The sequence below is a fragment of the Choloepus didactylus genome, chromosome X, assembly GCF_015220235.1.
Source record: "Choloepus didactylus isolate mChoDid1 chromosome X, mChoDid1.pri, whole genome shotgun sequence".
NCBI lineage: Eukaryota > Metazoa > Chordata > Mammalia > Pilosa > Megalonychidae > Choloepus > Choloepus didactylus.
Window position 1 is genome coordinate 121,132,522 of NC_051334.1, and position 18,910 is coordinate 121,151,431.

At 39.6% G+C, this 18,910-nt stretch overlaps 1 protein-coding gene across 1 annotated transcript in view; it reads left to right on the forward strand.

Annotated features, from left to right (window-relative positions):
* Positions 1–18,910, forward strand: part of LOC119522565 (putative serine/threonine-protein kinase PRKY) — a 114,952-nt gene that overhangs the window by 56,242 nt on the left and 39,800 nt on the right. Inside the window, exon 3 of the mRNA XM_037820976.1 lies at positions 2,714–2,977. Coding sequence (XP_037676904.1) covers positions 2,714–2,977 — 264 coding nt within the window. The remainder of the gene's footprint in view (positions 1–2,713; positions 2,978–18,910) is intronic.

Sequence of the window (18,910 nt, forward strand, 5' to 3'; positions counted from 1 at the left end):
GAGATACAGTTTTGACCAGGTAAGGTCTTTTTAAGGACTTGGTGCACAGTCCACAACTATGGGCTTTTGTTGAAGGGTTGTAGCTATATTAGGCATTCAGAAAGTCACACAGAGGTTTATTGTAAACATTTGCCAGAAAGTTATTATTTGGACCTTAGAACATATGCTTCCCTTGGTTCAATGAAATAGTTATTGCTAGGCTCATTCCCCAAAGCATAGTTTGAGCATATTACATTTGAAATACTATGTGATTATATTGAGAAATTATAGAAAGGGATGGTCTTGCCATAATGCTTATTATGTGAAGCTGAAAAATAGGACATTTGGCCCAATAAAAAGGACTGTCATCTCAACTATAAGAAGACACGTGGAATGTCAGCATCTGGGTAGGTCTTTCTAAGTGTGCCAATAAACTACCATAAAAACCCAAAAAAGAGAAGCACTCTTCCTGCTTCCTGAATCATTTTATGCCTTGACACCACAAATCCTAAACTGCTAAGCTACAAAAAGCGATGGGGGATTTGGGAGACTGAACACCCCTACAAGTAACTGTCAAAAGGTTACGTGGGAAGATAGCTCCAGCTAGCTCTCTCCAGCAGCTGTCCATTGGTGGGGTGGCCTCTGGAGTGGGCAAAATCTAGCAAGTTAGAAAAAGAAAGGTGTTTATGCAACCCCTGTTGTTGGGCACTAGTTCCCAAACTGCAAAGGATCTACAAATTTAAATGTATATATATGACACATATTTTAGTAATACATATAAAAATGCAATTAGTAAAAGAAATATCATTTGAAATTCAAAGAAGTACATTATCTCATTTTTTTCTTTAATTTTTGCTGACTTTTGGCACAGTAAAGTTATCAGCTTCTATGATTGAATGTTTTTCCTCTCTACAGCCACGTCTTTTGATTTGTTTCTATCATCTCATACATTTTGAACATTTTTGGTCCTCATCATAAAATCACCCAACCCTTTACAAAATCTGTCTCTCTGAGTCTTTTTAATGGGGTAGGGTAGCACATGCTTATTTCTGAGTTCATCTTTATGTCACTGCAAGCTGTCTCCCCCAATGTTTCTCCTTTCCTTTACTTTTTTGAATAGCCCATCTCTGTAGGCAAGGCCATCTGGTCAACCACGTCCTTGGTGGGTATTCTTTTCTGAGGATGGCTGATGTCCTGATTATCCCTGGGTATACCAGGTGAATGCAGCTGGTTGGGTGAGCTTTGGAGGGAAATAGCAATCATGTCATTGTGGTTGGAGAAAAATACAAGGATCCTTGTAGCCCTGACATGTGTGTTGATCTTGGTTAACGTCTGTTTCCATGTGACAGTTCCCAAACGTCCCTGATCCTGCTGTGGTGGCTCTTATTGGTTGACTCTGTTATATTCTTCTTGCATCATAGGCTTGCTCATGTTTTCTATTTCCTCCCCAAATCATAGCTCTTAGTTCTAAAGCTTGCTACTTTTCCCCATGTCTCCTTTATGTGAAGACATTCTTTATTCATCAACTCTTACCTCACAAAAATGTTTATTTCTTTTTCTCTCCATTCCCCAAATGTATAGCTTCTCTTTGTGCATGTGTGGTAAAATACACTTAACATAAAATTTATCATTAATGGGATTTATTGCATTCACTGTGTTATGCAGCCATCACCACTGTCTAGTTCCAGAATATTTCCATTACCCCAAAAGGAGATCTCGTACCTTTTAATAGTCATTTCCCTCCCCCCCTCTACCCTGGCAACCACTAATCTACTTTCTGCATCTACAGAGTTGATCATTCTGGACATTTCATGTAAATGAATTCATATAGTATGTGGCCCTTTCACTTAGCTTATTATTTTGAGGTTCATCCATGTACCATGTGTCAGAACTTCATTCCTTTTTATGGCTAAATAATTTTCCACTGCATGGATATTGCACATTTTGTTTATCCCTTCATCCATTGATCAGTCTTTGGGTTGTTGTAAATAATGCTGCTGGGAATATCCATGTATAAGTTTTTGTTTCTTTGTTTTCATTTATTTAAGGTATATAACTAAGAGTAGAATTGTCAGGTCATATGTTTACCTTTTAGAGGAATGCTCAAAGTGTTTTCCACAGCAGCTACACCATTTTGCGTTCCCATCAGCAATACCCAAGGATTCCAATTTCTTCGCATCCTCAACACTTCTTGTTACTTTCCATTTGTTTTATGACCATTCTAGTGTGTGTGAAATGGTATCTCATGGTGATTTTTATTTGCATTTCCCTAATTGCTAAAGATGTTCAGTGTCTTTTCATGTGCTGTGTTTCTTTTCCTTTAGTTAAAGACTTCTAAAATAGTTTGCAATAAGACTCAGCATCTTCTCTCTTGCATTCATCTATCTCTCCCCCACATCCCTCCACTAATAGAGCTCATCAGCCCCTTTGGCAATCTCATGTGAGTCAACACTTAGAAATTCCATACTTTGAGCTTTTCAATTGCCAACATTTCCTATCCAGTATTTGTGATGCAGTCTGTTGATTTACTTTAAGTTCCCAGTCTTGATTACTGCACCGAAGCTGCTGAATCCAATTTGATCCTCAAAGATGTGCACACTATTAACCCGTTTATTATTCAAACATGACCTGGCTCTTCCTAATCCCAAGACTGTGGAATGGTTGCCCATTTGCAACAAGATGCCCATGTGAGCCTCCACATACACTCATCCATCCTTGCTCTCGCCCCTTGCAGGTTCTGGACATGCCACGACGAGCACTTCCTCTACATGCTGATGGAGTTCGTGCCAGGCGGGGAGCTCTTCACCTACCTGCGGAACCGCGGCCGCTTCACCAGCAACACGGGCCTCTTCTACTCCGCGGAGATCGTCTGCGCCATCGAGTACCTGCACTCCAAGGAGATCGTTTACAGGGACTTGAAGCCGGAAAACATATTGCTGGATAAAGAGGGTCACATCAAGCTCACCGACTTTGGATTTGCAAAAAAGCTGGTGGACAGGTAAGATGAACTCTAACTTTGGGTGCATTTGAGGAACCGTGAAGGTCAGTCTGAGGTGTGCTATTGTAAGACAAGGAATTGTTTTTAGCAAATCATTGACCTCACTCTTGCATCCAGCAAAAAAGAAGGTGCATTGCCGTTGAGCGGACCTCATTTTAATTGGGCTGGGATCACTGTCGTCATGATGGAGGTCAATAGGAAATCAATCCCACCCATCTCCACCAAGACATCAAATGAAAGGCCCCATTTCTCACCGAGGAACTTACATTGTAAGGGAGTAAGTCTTATCTAAATTTCTTGTATAGACAAAACTATGAAATAGATGTACAGTGGTTTGGATGCAAAATATCTTTCTTTAATTATATAGACATCATAAATATATCTTCACATATACATATATAAATAAAATATATGTTTATATATTCCTATTATATAATTCCATTATATATATTCATTACATAATACATAATATGTGTATGTGTGTTTTCATTATATATACATAATATACATCTACACACACATATATCCATATACTTGAATGAGAAAAAAATGACCCTTCCTCACTTGCAGACTGTAGTTCACCTTCACTTGAGGAAGATGATGGGATGGTCAGCCTTCATTCCAAGGTATCTCAAGTAGCAAAGGTAGATCCAGGTTCTGTATGAGGCCTGAAGCTTGCACAAATTTTAGAGTCCTTATTAAAGAAAAAGATTATATAAGCCACAAATCAAAGTTTGGTGCAAGAAGGAGCTGGTGCAGACGAGGGGCCCAAAGTCTAAGTGTTATTGGCTTTATAGGGAACCACGTCCACCTGGTGAAGTACACCGTTCGGTTAGTTGTGTCATTATTACCCTTTCTATTGGTTGCCTTGGTTGCCTGTCCATCCACGTCCCCTGAGGGGCCTCTTTCACATCCCTGTCACCCAGCCCCCACCCCTGCAAATCGTCTTTCAATTCCCCTCAACCATAAACACTTTAAGGCTTGGGATCTGCTGATTCCATGCCTGGATGACCGATAATTTTTCTTCACTTGTCCTGGCATGGCCTGTCAGATTCTTCCAAATGTCCCACGTTTGTTTCTTCCATATATGCCACCACCCAAAACCTCCATATTTAGCCCCAAACCCTAACAAGAGATGACATCCTATTTCCCTGTGATCCAGTTGGCAGATTTGAAAATCTAACATCAATTTTTGTTTCATAAAGAACTGTTACATCTCTGCATACAGTCTCAAATATCTTTGTGCTGATAGACCATCTTAGTTCTAGTCTGCTAGGCTGCCCAAGTGCAGACCATGAAATGGGTTGGCTTTTAACGATGGACATTTATTAACTTACAAGCTTACAGTGTCGGGGCTGAGAAAAATGTCCAGATTAAGGCATCATCAGGTGATGCTTTCTCCCTGAAGAGTGGCTGCTGGTGATCCTTGGCTTCTCTGCCCATCTGCTGGTCTCTTACTTCTCTTCTGGGTTTTGTTGATTTTGGCTTCTTGCTTCCATTGTGTGCTCCCGCGCTCGCTCTCTCTCTCTCTCTCTCTCTCTCTCTCTCTCTCTCTCTCTCTCTTCATCCCATTTATAAAGGACTCCAGTAAGAGAATTAAGACCAACCCTAGGCCATGCCTTAACCGAAGTCACCTCATCCAAAGAACCTACTTACAATAGGTTCACACCCAGAGGAATGGATTAGCTTTAAGAACATACTTTTTTGGGGTCCATACAGCTTCAAACCATTACACCTTCTCATTTTAAAAAATACAGTTATAAAAAATGTGCTTTCATCAATTGTACCTAATGTTCCACACCAATGCAAGGTGTTAATAATAGGGTGGTATATGAGAATCCTGTATTTATTCATGACTGTCCTGTAAACCTACAACTTCTCTAATAAAAGTGAGGAAAAAGATATTGACCAGCTCAGAGGAGTTAGTTGGAGCCCATTTTCCATAGGAAGTGGACTTTGAAGCCCATCAGTAAACTAGATTCCAGCGCCCCGATGAGTGAGAATCAGGAGGCGATGGTATTGGCATGGACAGCCTTTTGGTTGAAATTCCTTCTCAGATGTTGCCACTGGTTGAACTGACAGTGGCTAGTGCACTTAACACTTTCTTCTTTCTCTCCAACTATAAATGGCAGGCGATTGCCCTTTTACTGCCTCACAACAATGTCACCAGGAATGACAGGATTTTTGGAGAAGTGTTTAAATTACCAGGAAAGACCAGTGGTTGCCTCTGTTAATTTCTGGGGACTGCTGTTGACTGCAAACAGGGTGGCTTAAAACAAGGGACGCTGATTCTCTTCCAGTTCTGGAGGCTGCCTTGTGCTCCTCTAAACCATTTTATTCGTTTATGTTCCTAAAAGTTCTGTCATCTTGAGCAGGGCTGTCCATTTAAAATAGCATGAGGTTATTTTAGATGCCATGCTTTAAAAAGTAAAAACAAACAAGTGAAGATCATTCTAATAACATAGTTTAATTAAGTCAATATATCCAAAATATTATCATTTCAACAAGTAATATAAAAATTAGCTTTTTTTTTGCTACTCAATTTTTGAAATCTAGTAGGTATTTTGCACTTTCCAGTGTATCTCAATTAGGATACTAAATTTTCATCAGAAACACTTGATCTTTATTTAGAGTTCATAAAATTAGTTGAAAGAGTAATTCACATATCCAAGTTCTAAAAATATGTGAAAGTTTTTCAATAACTTAATAGTTTTACAATTCAAACTTAAATGAATCAAACTAAGATTTAAAGTTCAGTTTCTCTGGTGACTGGCTGTGTTTCAAGTGCTCAGAAGTCTTTTGTGCTGTGGCTTCTATACTGGACAGTGGGTCAAGAAAATACACCTGTCATTCCTTGACAAGGTGGGGTTAGGTAAGGTGATGTCTATTCACCCAGCATTTATGAGAAACACATGCATTTATGAGAAACTATTTTGTGAGCAATTTTACACTAACTGGACTTACTATCCCCTTTGTTGTTTTTAGAAAGCAGCAGACCCGTTGAGCATTTTATGATGCAGTATTCCTTTAAATTCCATCCAATTTCTCCCCTTGGAATTTCATGCCATAATTCTAAGAATAAAGCACATAAAAATGAGATGATTTTTTACACGGAATAATCGAGACTGATGTTTTTATTAAAGTTGGTCTGTAACATTGGTGCTGCCCCCTATTGGCAAAACAAGGTATATTGCTGTATTCTTTATTTTTTAAAATTCTGTTTATTTGTGATTTTCATTTAAGCCAACCAAAAATAAACTATCTCATATTTTCTCTCTCTGGAAGATAGTTTTGTCAAACAATGTTAATCTCCGGTTAATCCATTATGTCCATTTAAAAATAATGGAGAAAAATAGAAAAAATAAACAAACAAACAAATAAATGGATAATGATGGTTTAGTATATAACAACCAAACAATTAATTTGCTTAATTAGCATGCCAAATCTTGGAAAATGGCTCATTACCATCTTAATATATTGCTTTTACAAGGAGCTATGTCTTACCCAGTCATGAGTTTTGTTTCATTTGTTTTCCAAAAACATCTTTTTTTTGTCCTTTTTGTCTTTTTTATTTGACCACTAAGTGTCTTTAATAAAGTATCTCTTCTATCCGATCTCTGGAGACATGGGCTCGTGGGTACTTATACTCTTGGGTGCCTTGTGTAGCTCAGGGTTCAGAAACAGTCATGCATTTTAATTAAAAATGGAGAGAAATTCCAAGACCCCACAACAAGGTAAAATACTATTTTTGCCATGAATGCTAAGCTAAATGTTTTTGTTTTTTTTTTTTAAATTATGAAACCTAGACAAAACACTCTCTGATGGTTTACTGGAAAACAAAAATACAATCAGGATGTTTGTACAGTTCAGTGTAAAGGGCTTTCATAAGCCATGCTTATTCTGCTTAAGTCCGTCCCTGCCCTTTCGATAGGTGATGTGCTTGTGGTATCACAGATAAAGAGAGTGATAAGTAGAGCTACAGCTGCTGTAAAAGAGATCCCACCTGCCTGTAAGCGAGAGACTGACCCAAAACTTGATGTGGCCATGTCTTCCATTTCCACTCCCCACCCCCCTCTCTCTCTTTTTTATAATTTTGCTAAAATGCACATAACATAAAATTTACCATTTTGGTCATTTCTAAATGCACAGTTCAGTGACTTTCAGTACTTTCACAATGTTGTGCAACCATATTCACTGTCTAGTTCCAGAGCATTTTCATCAGCCCAAAAGGAGACCCACACTCATTAAGCAGTCGTCCCCTTTCCCACCCCCAGCCCCTGAGAACCACCAATCTTGCTGTCTCTATGGATTTGCCTAGTCTAGATACCTCATGTAAATGGACTCATACCATATTTTTATTTTGTGTCTGACTTCTTTCACTGAGCACCATCTTGCAGCATCTATCAGAACTTCACTCCTTTTTATGGCTGAATATTAATTCCACTCTATGGCTGGACCATGTTTTGTCTTTTCACCATTGGTAGACATTTGGATTGTTTCTACTTTTGGGCTGTTTTGAATAGTGCTACTATGAACATTGGTGTTCACATTTTTGTTTGAACTCCTTTTTCTAATTCTTTGGGTATATATCTTAGAGTTGAATTGCTGGGTCATAGGATAATTGTATTTCACATATTGAGGAGGTGCCAAATGCTTTTCCACAACCCATTTCTCCTTTGCCTTCCCCAAAGCTGAATCTCCTAGAAGGGGTCAGCAAAGTTTCCTTCCCAAATGCATTTTAATATTCAGAGGTTTCTCCAAAGTTAGCAATAGCATTTGTTTCAGTTTCCTGTAGCTGCCAGAATGCAAGATATCAGAAATGGGTTGGCTTTTAACAATGGGGATTTATTAACTTACAAGTTACAATTCTGAGGCCATGAAAATGTCCAAATTAAGGCTTCAAGAAGAGGACACCTTCTTTGAGGAAAAGCTGCTGGTATCCAGGGTTCTTCTGTCACATGGGAAGGCACATGGTGGTAACAGCTGGTCCTTCTCTCCTGGTTCTGGTTTCAATGGCTGTTCAGTTTCTGTGGGTCCTTGCTTCTCCTGGAGCATCTTCTTTTGAAGCTGTCTCTCTCCATGAGCTCCCTGAAAGGACTCCAGTAAAGGATTAAGATTCACCTTGAATAGGGTGGGTCACATCTCCATGGAAACAACCTAATCAAAAGGTCCCACCCAAAACAGGTCTGCATGCACAAGAATGGATTAAAAGATCATGGCCTTTTCTGGGGCACACAACAGCTTCAAACTAGCACATTTTTCATCCTTACTGTCCCATTAGAGATGTCATAGTCACCAACACAGTGTCACATAAGGGTCATGCTTTATGAGTCAGAGTATGAGTTGATAAACTCAAAAAAGTGCTGACAACCCAATAAAAACCTCACCAGACAGAGATGCCAGCTGTTGTCATTATGCAGTCTTCAGTTGAGCCCGTCTGCCGTGCGTGACAGTAGCGCTTACATCTCTCTTTATATTTGTGTCAATAAGCACCGTGGGTTCCTCCCAAAAATGCTTCACAGACAGGGCATAGCCTGGGAAATGTGAAGGATTCCTGGAGTACTCAGAGTCTGTGTGTCTCTCGCTTCTGCACACACAAAGTAAGAGATCATCCATCCCCACCTCATCCTTTAACTGATAAGAAATCTGGGGCTCTGAGAGGTGAAATGACTTGCCACATTCCACAATTTCCAAGTGCCAGACTTTCCAACTTCCACTTCTGTCCTTTTTCTATTCCCGGGATTGAAGGGTGGCTCTGGAGATCACCTGCCCTTTTTGGACCCGAGCTCACCTAGTTTTCAACTGGCAAGCTTGGATGCATTGTTACCACCTCTCGCTCATCTGTGAAATGAGGACATTGTCCCTACCCTGTAGGGTTGGTGGTAAGGAGGGATGGATTGGCTAATTGGAAAGTGTGTCCTTAGAAGAGTTCTTGGCATTTGCTAAGCATTCAGTAGATATCAGCTGCTACTGATTTTATCATCATCACCATCACCACCATCTTCATCACCACCATTGCTATCACCATCACCACCATCATCACCATCACCATCATCACCATCATCCTCACCACCATCACCATCATCCTCACCACCATCATCCTCACTTACCATCATCATCACCATTACCATCATCATCACTATCACTATCACCACCACCGTCACAATCACCATCATCATCGCCATTATACCATCACTATCACCATCATCATCACCACCATCATCATCCTCACCATCACCATCATTCTCACCACCATCATCCTCACTTACCATCATCATCATCACCGTTACCATCATCATCACTATCACCATCACCATCACCATCATCCTCACCACCATCATCACCATTATCATCACTATCACCACCACTGTCACAATCACCATCATCATCATCACCATTATACCATCACTGTCACCATCACCACCACCACCATCACCATCACCATCATCACTTTCATCATTGCCATCATTTTCACCATCATCTTCATCAACAACCTCACATACTTTTTTGCCCCAGCAAGTTGAGGTCTAAGCTTCAAAGAGTCTGGCTGTGTCCTCAACCCCATTAAAACCATTTGTACGTATTGTTATATAATTTAATATCATGCAAATCGATGTAATAGTGGTGTGAAAACATAGTCATTTCAAAAAGACAGGGTTGAATGCTTTGGAAGAATTGAGTAAGGTGAGTGGCTAAAAATGTTGCTTTCAAATTAGGTTAGGGTGAGACGATGGTCAAAGATTGAGAAAAATCATGAAGAACTAGGAGCAGTACACTCTCAGATTCCTTCAGAAGTATCTTTATATCAACTTGTCACATAAGGGGGGCAGAAATTGTAGCTATTTATGGTGGTGGTTTATGGAAGAAAGACAAAGCAGAATTCCATCAGCAGAACCAGAGGCAATGCAAGGAACCAAGATTTGAGTTGGGAATCTGTTTTCTAACTTGCTTGCTTTATGACCTTGAGCAGGTTATCTCTAGCATCTGGTTTTCACACCACTAAAATGAGAGTGCCTTACCTTGCAGGGTTGTTGGGGTGATTAAGAAAGACAGCATATGTAAAGAAGTTTAAACAGAGTCTGAGACATAGGACACTCTCAAAAAACAGTAATAATGATAGTGTTTATGATATTGATCTTATCATATTATTATTCTATCTAAGGTTTTGGCAATTTGAGATTCTAGAGCTGTTGTAGACAGATTTCTAATTATATTTTACTGGTGCCTCTTGTGAAACATGTTAACCCCATGGTGGATTATCTGGTTTGGGGTTAGGTGTGTGCAACTTGGAGAATGCTTTTACACAATCGGATGTTTTAATTACATCCTTTACTACCCGCCTAGGCACTCTCCCCACCCAAAACATCTCACCTCTTTTATCCCCCCTCCAGTCCGTCTCCAAATAAACTCACAATGGAAGGAAACACATAAGCCATTGTCCATGCTTCGTAAATGCTGCTGCAAGGAAATCCTTCTGTCCATTGCTCCCCAGTGACGCCTCTAATTTCCTCCTGGACTAGATCTCGGATAGCCAGTGTTCTGGGAAAGATGAGCTTCTGGATATTCCATAAGACAATCCCTGCTTAATTATTTTGGGCATCATGGAAGGCAATGGACATCTATACATTTCAGAGAATCCCATTTTTAGCTCTTCCTTTCCCTGGAAAACATGGCGTTCTATCCCCAGCCATAATAGAACTGATAAGAGAGAAAATTGATAATTGCTTGTATCACCTTGCTTTCTCTCCAAAGGCTGAGTAAACAAAAGCAGGAGGGAGCTGGGCTTGTATCATTCACAGCTTAGATCAGCAGTCTCAAAATAACATCCAGGCTGTCCTGTCTGGTTGTGACTTAGTTAGTGCCATCCAAATGTATAGTAGCAACATGTGCTTCTTAGTACATCCAACGAGGCATTAGGGCTTTGTGCAAGATGGTGATGAGAGGTGTAAGGCTACCTGAGGCAAGTTAGAAACTGGAAACGTATACAACTTGAGGTATTTGCTCCTTATCTAAGACAAAGCCAAAAGAAACTCAACCTTTCAAGAGGTAAGTGGAGACTCTGCTCTGAAGACAGATACAATTACTTTCCCCCACTTCCACTTGGTCTTTTAATATCAGTTAAGATCCAGACTTCTAGCCAGTTTCATGCAACGTCAAACGAGCTACCAGGTGGGATCCCAGCATTAACTGGCCAATTGGTTGATCATTCTGCAGATTCAACCAACCACAACACAAGTGTCATGGGCTAATATGACCAGGGTGGGCTTTGGGTTGATTCTCTTGGGAGGGAAGGGTGGGGGGGGGGTGTTGCTAAAACCATGGGCATTGAACTCTCAGTTTTAGATTCAAGTGTAGGGAGTGAGAGACTCCTTAAGTTTTGAACCATTAGGTTGTTCCCAAGATTGCTTTGTGGATGTTGATGAGTGTTTCCCCATCTCTTGACTCAGGGGATGGCACTCTTGTCCCTGATCTACACAGAGACCCATGGACAAGTTCATCTGTGGATGGAGCTTCTATTATGGTAGCACAGAACTGAACTCACACTGTGGGGATTGGGTCATGGGCTGCTTTCCACTCTAGCAAGAGATCTCTTAAAGCCATCTCACTGGTAGACAAAGAGCAGATAATTAAGCCATTTATGAATTCATTAATAAATACACCGATAACCAAGGGAGTGTTAATTTGTAAGATTTGATTTAAGAATATTGTAAACAAAGGCAGTCCTGTTTGACTTGGATAAATCTAATTTATTAACATCTTCCTTCTCATCCCAGACTACAATATCCTCATTTTTTTTTTCTTTTTTTAGAAGTCAGTACAAGAATGCCAAGTTTCTGTTTAGTTTGGACTAAAATAGTAAAGTGTAATCTCTGACCCTGATAGCTAATAGTCTCACTAAGATGTAAAAAGGAGCGATAGTCTCACTAAGATGTAAAAAGAACAGCATTGTGGGGTGGGGATGATGGTTTGCTTGTCGTAAAACCAACGTATTGTAAAGTACATGAGACCCACACAAATCGCATGGAAATTCACGCCATGTTGATGTTAATTTTGCAGGTGTTATTTGGCCAAGTCTTGGGAGAAGAGCAGAAATATCTCCTGGCTCTTGACAAATGGGTGATTTGGATGTCAAAAAGTCAGGTTTTCAAAGAGAGGTTGATCTAGTGATGGTACCCAAGATTTATGCATCAGAAACAGAGAAAGTAGTTACAAGGCAGAAAGCAAAACTGAAGGGATGATGAGTGGACCAGATATGTGGGGATTAGGACTCATTTTGAAGGAGAAAGTCCTCAGCTTTGGTGACTGTTTAGATTATGACCGTTTTCCTTGAGTTGAGGCCATGTGTGTTGTTTGTTTCTGGTTCACATGTAGCATGAGCGAGCCATTCATCAAAAACTAGACTGAGCTTTTCAAAAAACAAGAGCCCCAACTTGCCCCAACTTGGTCGTTGTTGAGTTTTGTCTTCGTTCTGTATCTTTTTATCTTTCACATGGTACCTGTCATACAGCCACTGCCCAATCAGTATTTGTTGAATAGATGGAGATTTGCAGCAAGCCAGCCCGTGGGAGACGAAGAGTAAAGAGACAAGTTCTGATCTAGGAATTGGAAATGATGATAAAGTGTCCAAGTGAACAGATGGTTGGAGAAGGCAATGCAAGTGTGGCCTCTGAGGCTAGAAACTGAGATTGAAAACAGCTCTTCTCCTTCTGTCCTGCATGACTTTTGGCAGGTTCCTTCTGGGGGACTGGCTCTTCATTTGTAAATGGGCAGGATTTACTTACCTGCCCCCAAAATATCACAGTGAACATTTGGTAAGACAGTGTGCAAAAAGAACATCATAGCATAACAGCATATTTCAGGGTTCAGGGAAAGGTTAGGTCATGATAGCAGTGTAGTAATTGTAGTATTATTAGATAGATATGCTTCAGTTCTCAGAAATCAAAGTATACCAAAGTATGTATCATCTAATTAGACTTAAGCAAGCCTTACACACTGTAATTCGTGTTAATCCTTCACAAAAACATTCGGAAAGACTTCTAAGAAAGAGATACTGTTCTCCTCCAGGATGCTTTAACATCTCTGTTTCAGTCTCTAAATTATAAATGTGGCTTTGAAAATGAGATTGATCCAGCTAAAATACATTCTTACTATTTTTGTGAAGATTACTGCCATCTATATGACCCAATACTTCATTATTTTAAAATTACTGTTATTAATAAGTTAATACAGCAGCTAACACTAGGAAAGCTAACAATGTGATCAGAATGAGGCTAAACTCTTGACATACATTATTAAGCTAAATCCCTCTATCAATGAAGAAACAGAGGCATAGTGTTGGATTATCTTTGACAAGTCCAGTGGTTGGAGAGCTGGAGTAGTGTCAGGCTCACTGCTGTGCTCTGAACACATATTGCTTTCTGCAGACAGGTTCATCCGCTGTCAAAGAGCATCTTCTATGTCATCAATTGTTCTTTATCAGTTTAACAAAACCCAAACACCCCCAGGTGTCCCCAAACACAGTCACACAACAAAAGCAACAAATCATTTCACTCTCATTCATTTGTTGTTCATTAAATGCTTATTCCCCCAAATACAGATTTTACTGTATTCACCACTTGGCCATGCACTCTAAAAATATAACCGGTGATGGCCAAGTTTAAAAGGAAAGGTGGAGTTTGAAAACTTCTTTGTGCATATGTAGAGATGGTTCCAAACATAGATATAGGATTTCCAAACCCACCTAATGACTTATTAACATAAGAAACTATGGTGGACTCACATTTTGATTTTAAGGAGAATCAATATCCCAGTTGCCCCTTTGGGGACACAAGAGAATTTCCATGAATTTCAAGGAAACTTGCCAGGCTCAAAGTCTCCTTGTACTCTTGGTCTTGGCTTATGTCCAGTGTCAGTTTTTAAGAAGTTGGTCTCAGCCTTTCGTTGGGAGTTTTCTTCAGCCTTCCTTGTGTTCTAACTCCTGTTCAAGGGTTCCTCCCCTCTGTATTTAATTCCCAAAGGTCTTTGTGGTTATTGTTCTCTTCTGAACCCTCCCTTTTTTTGTAGCTTCATGTCTTCTCATCGATGTTGTGTCTTTTCTTTTCTCTTTGAGATGATTGTGTGCAGTTTTTAAGTTTTATGCTCCTGCATTGTGTCCTGATCTTGTTGGCTTTTATTTTCCTTGTTTGTTTATTTTCTTTGTCTTGGTCTTGTCTTTACACGTTGGACTCTTTCTGCAATTGATTGATGATTCTTGGATGTCCACTTTTCTTTAAGGAGTCGATAGAAATCTGAGTCAACCCTTGTTGACTGGTAGCCTGTCCTGAAATGATTGTGCTGGGAACCTCACCATTTTGTTCAGAAAAGTCCCGGGATTTCTCCAAATATAGGGCAGGCAGCATTTAGGACTTGAGACCACCGTAAATGTATCCTGACTTAATTCTTAGTCCTTTCCTGTGCCATATTTGGATTTAACCCAAAAGGAGTGGCAGGTAGAGGAAGCCATTTCCAATAATACTCTGTATTAGAAGAACCCAGCTTTGCCTCCTTTTTTCTTTCCTAGTCTTTACTAGAACTCGAGACACCTTAATTTTATGGCCATTTGCTGAACTGCAAGTTCCCTGTTTGAACCAATTTAAAGTGACCCTGCTCTTTGAACAGCATTTTAAAGTTGAATGTCAGTCAGTCTGTTTCTTATCGCAAGGGCTTATAGATAAACACGGAAGATGCTGTTGTCTGACAAGACACAGGGGCATCTTCTCTTGTAGGGAAAGAAAGCAAGAGAGCATTACGAAGTGCCTTTAGGTGGGTGTGTGGAAGAAAGGAACTGGGGAGCTGAACCCACAATCACCTTCACACCACTGGACAGGGGCTCGGACAACATGTGCTGCTTATAAAATATGTGTAGTCAGTGCTTTATTTTGTGCAAATTAAGTGAGAGAGTGGAAAAATACATCCATTAGTAGACTGTAATGAACTGGTGGTGTTGCAGTTTATTCATTTACATTAAACCTGCAAAATATAGTTTTTTTTCCTTCTATTGCTTCTATTTTTGGAGGGGCCTTCTTTTAAAAAATTTATCGTAGTGGCATAAAATTTGCCATTTTAACCATTTTAGGTGTGCAATTCATGGACATTAATTACATCACAACATTGTGCTACCATCACCACCATCCATTACCAAGATTTTTTCATTACCCCAAACAGAATCTCTTCATCTATTAACCAATTAATGCCTCAGTCCTCACCCCATTCAGCCTTGGTAACCTCTAGTCTACTTTCTGTCTCTATGAATTTTCTTATTCCAGATATAAATAAGTTGAATCGTATACTGTTTGTCCTTTAGTGTCCTGCTTCTTTCATCTACCATAATGTTGTAGCGTGTATCATACTCCATTCCTTTTTATGGCTGAATAATATTCCGATGGAAGTACAGACCACATTTTGTTTATCTGATGGTTAGTTGATGGACGTTGGGATAGTTCCACCTTTGGGCTGGAGTGAATGCAGGGTCTTTTACAAATTACTACATTTTTTCTGCTCCTTTCTGCCTGTCCATTGACAAGCCCCAAACATAAGTGCACTGACCTGACAAGAAAGGAAGGTGCCGTCTAGGAGCTGGGCTTGAGTTCTAAAATTGCTAATTGCAGAACCCAAAGAGGTTACCCCACCAGGTGGGAGAACTTGGTACTGCTCAGACAAAGCTCTCTCTCCAGAGATACCGATCCCCAGCTCCCCTCCAGCCTCAGTGGTCAACATGTGACGTTGATTTGACTTTGTGCCTCCCCCCCATATACTCCCCCCTCCATGGGGGTACACCCCACTTTCTTCTCTACTCTGTCTCCACACTTTGACCCTTCTTCTTCTTGCTGCAGATCAGCTCAACAGAACTGGCCGACTGCCTGTGTTTGTACATAGAGTTTTATTGGAATGCAGCTACATCCTTTGTTTGTGAATTTTCTAAGACTGTCTTCATGCTACAGTGAGTAGTTGTGACAGAAACCATATGGACGAAAAAGCCTAAAAAATTGACTCTCTAGCCCTAGAAAAAGTTTGCCAACCTGCCCTTCTCAACAGTTTCCCAAGCTCAGTCCCTCTACTCACTTCTCCCTTAGTGGATGAATTTCTGAGGATGCCCATATGCTCTCTTGGCTTTTTAACTATATCGGTAGAAGATTCCTAAAACTCAGTCATCCTCTGTGACTTCATTTGCTCTTATATTTCCAACAGCCTCTAAGTTATTCCCTGTTAGTTGCATCTCTTCACACATAACATGTCAAAAGTTGACCTCTCCCCTTTTCCTCCTTGGTTCCCCAAGCTGTAACTTCCATCCACACCCCTAAAACTACCCTCCTTGAAGTTATTCAGTAACAATTAGTTGCCCCCCTTTTTTAAATTTTAACTGCCCCAGAAATCACTGCTGTGTTCCTCAGTATACCTTACCTACTCTTTCTTTCCATCATTCCCTCAACAAATGTCTATGCAACACCTGTTATGAAGCAAGTATTGGATTGTAATAACAAACATGACACAAAAGTTCCTGTCATCATGAGCCTACATTCTAGTTGAGAAAACAGGCAGTGAATGTGCTGTCATATCAGTCATATTAACTATATCAATCATATAATATATAAAGTAACGATAAGCACTGCAGAAAAATGTTTGGTGGAGGGTGGCATCTTCATTTCCTGGCTACTAAAACAAATGCCATACGGTGGATTGGTTTAAACAATGAGAATTTATTCACTCACGGTTTGAGGCTAAAAGAAAGTCCAAATTTAGGTGTCAGCAAGCTGACGACACCTTGATTTGGACTTCTATCTTAGCCTCAAAATGGTGAGCAAATAAATTCCCACTGTTTCACCCCACCCATTTCATGGTATTTTCTTGAGAAGCGAACAACACTAAAACTCGTGGCAAGGCACATGGGTGGAATCTTCTCCTTTCTCCTCCAGGGTATATTGACTTCCATCTTCTTCTGTGGCTTCTTTCTCTCTGTCTGATTTTCATTCTGCTGGTAAAGGACCCCAGTAATCCAGGGTAAAGCCTAACTTGATTGGTGGGGCCACACCTTAACTGAGGTAACCTCTTCCAAGATTTCCTATTTACAAGAGGTCCACACCCACCAGAATGCAAAGCAAGACATAGAACCTGTCCAAACCTGGGCATACAATTCAATCCACCATGTTTTCTGTGAAGGTAAACATCATATAGACTTTGGTTACAGGTTTGGGGTAGAGGAAGAGAAGAGGAAAATTTAGTTTTTATAGTAGCAATAGCAGAAGGGAAAGATGGGAAAGTATCAACATGGTTAGAAAGATTTATAGGTGTCCTGAAATTGATTTCTCAAATGCAAGGTTATGTCTTATATAGTTTGGATGAAAATAGTTGTGTGATAAAAGGATAAGTAAAGAGTTTTTTGCAATAAAAGAAAGAATGGACCAAATTGGGACCCTGACGAGCAGAAAAAAAATAATCAAACTCACTCAAATAAACAATTAGGCAGATTACATCATTTCCTTTGATTTTTGTCAAATGTAAAACGAAGATTGAGGCACATGATTTCCAAGTTTCCTTCCCACTTTCACCATCTCTTAGTCTGAATAATACCTTTATAAAAAAGGTAATCATCATGAGATATTTTGCTGAAAGTTGAGGGATAAAAAAAAAACAAAAATGAAAACACACTTGCCTGTTTTCTGGCCATTAATACTTTCTTTGCCCCTTTTGTGCTCATTCCAGCCCTTTATATAACATAAAATACTTGAAAATTAAAATACTGCATTGTCTTCCTATGTTAGAGAAGTGTTTTTGTTGTTGTTTTTTTTTGTTGTTGTTTTTTTCCTTTTCTTTCTTCCCAATGAGCTTGAGTATGCAGGGAAACCAAACAGGTTGGTGACATGAAACAGTTGATAACAAGATTGCAAGGTCTTGCTACTTTTACAGAGCACTGAGATATAAGAAACAAAGTAATAGGGCTTGTAAAAGAGGAAGGACTAGAGATGACCTTGGAAATTTGTCAATCCTAATGCAGAATATTACTCTATTACTTGCTGGTATGTTTTGCCATAAAGGGGCAGTATTGGATTGAGTACATTTCTCAGTATATGATATTTGGGGTATACCAGGGAGAGGCTATTTAGCTCTTGTGTGCATGATAAAATTCACATAACATAAAATTAATCATTAACCATTTTAAAGCATACAATTCTGTGGCATTGAGTACACTCACCATGTTGTATAGCCATCAACACTTTCTCTTGCAAGACATTTTCACCCCAAAAGGAAACCCCATACCGATTAGCTAACACTCTCACCTTCCCCAATGTTTAGGTTTCCATTAATCTACTGTCTCTATGGATTTGCCTATTCTGTGCATTTGATACTTTGAAATCATGCAATATCTGTCCTTTTGCGTCTGGCTTCTTTCACATAGAATGTTTTCATATCATCATAACATATATCAGTACTTCATTACTTTTTATGGATCCATAATATTCATATTTCATTGTATCTGTATACCATGTTTTGTTTATTCATCAGCTGATGACCATTTAGCTTTTTACAGGTAAGTTTCTCTTAGCAACATCCTCAATTATTGAGATACAGAAACTGGAAAAAATAAGAAAATCATCTTGCATGTTGCCTATAGCATAAAATGAGGGGATTTCAGCAGAAATTTTTGCCAAGTATTTCTGTGAAGTTTAACAAAACATTAGGGCTCTTTCTACATAGAAAGAGTGTGTCTTCAGGAGTGTGCTGTATTTGGGGACAGAAGTTCTTTTTTATTGTACTTTTCCCTATAAGAACAGAAAAGAATGTACTGTGGGAATGTTCTATCATGTTTTAATAACACAGGTGAATGGATAGACTTAATGCACATGAAGAAATGCATTCTGAGTTTGGCCTTAAATTCTGGAATAACACCTCACATGC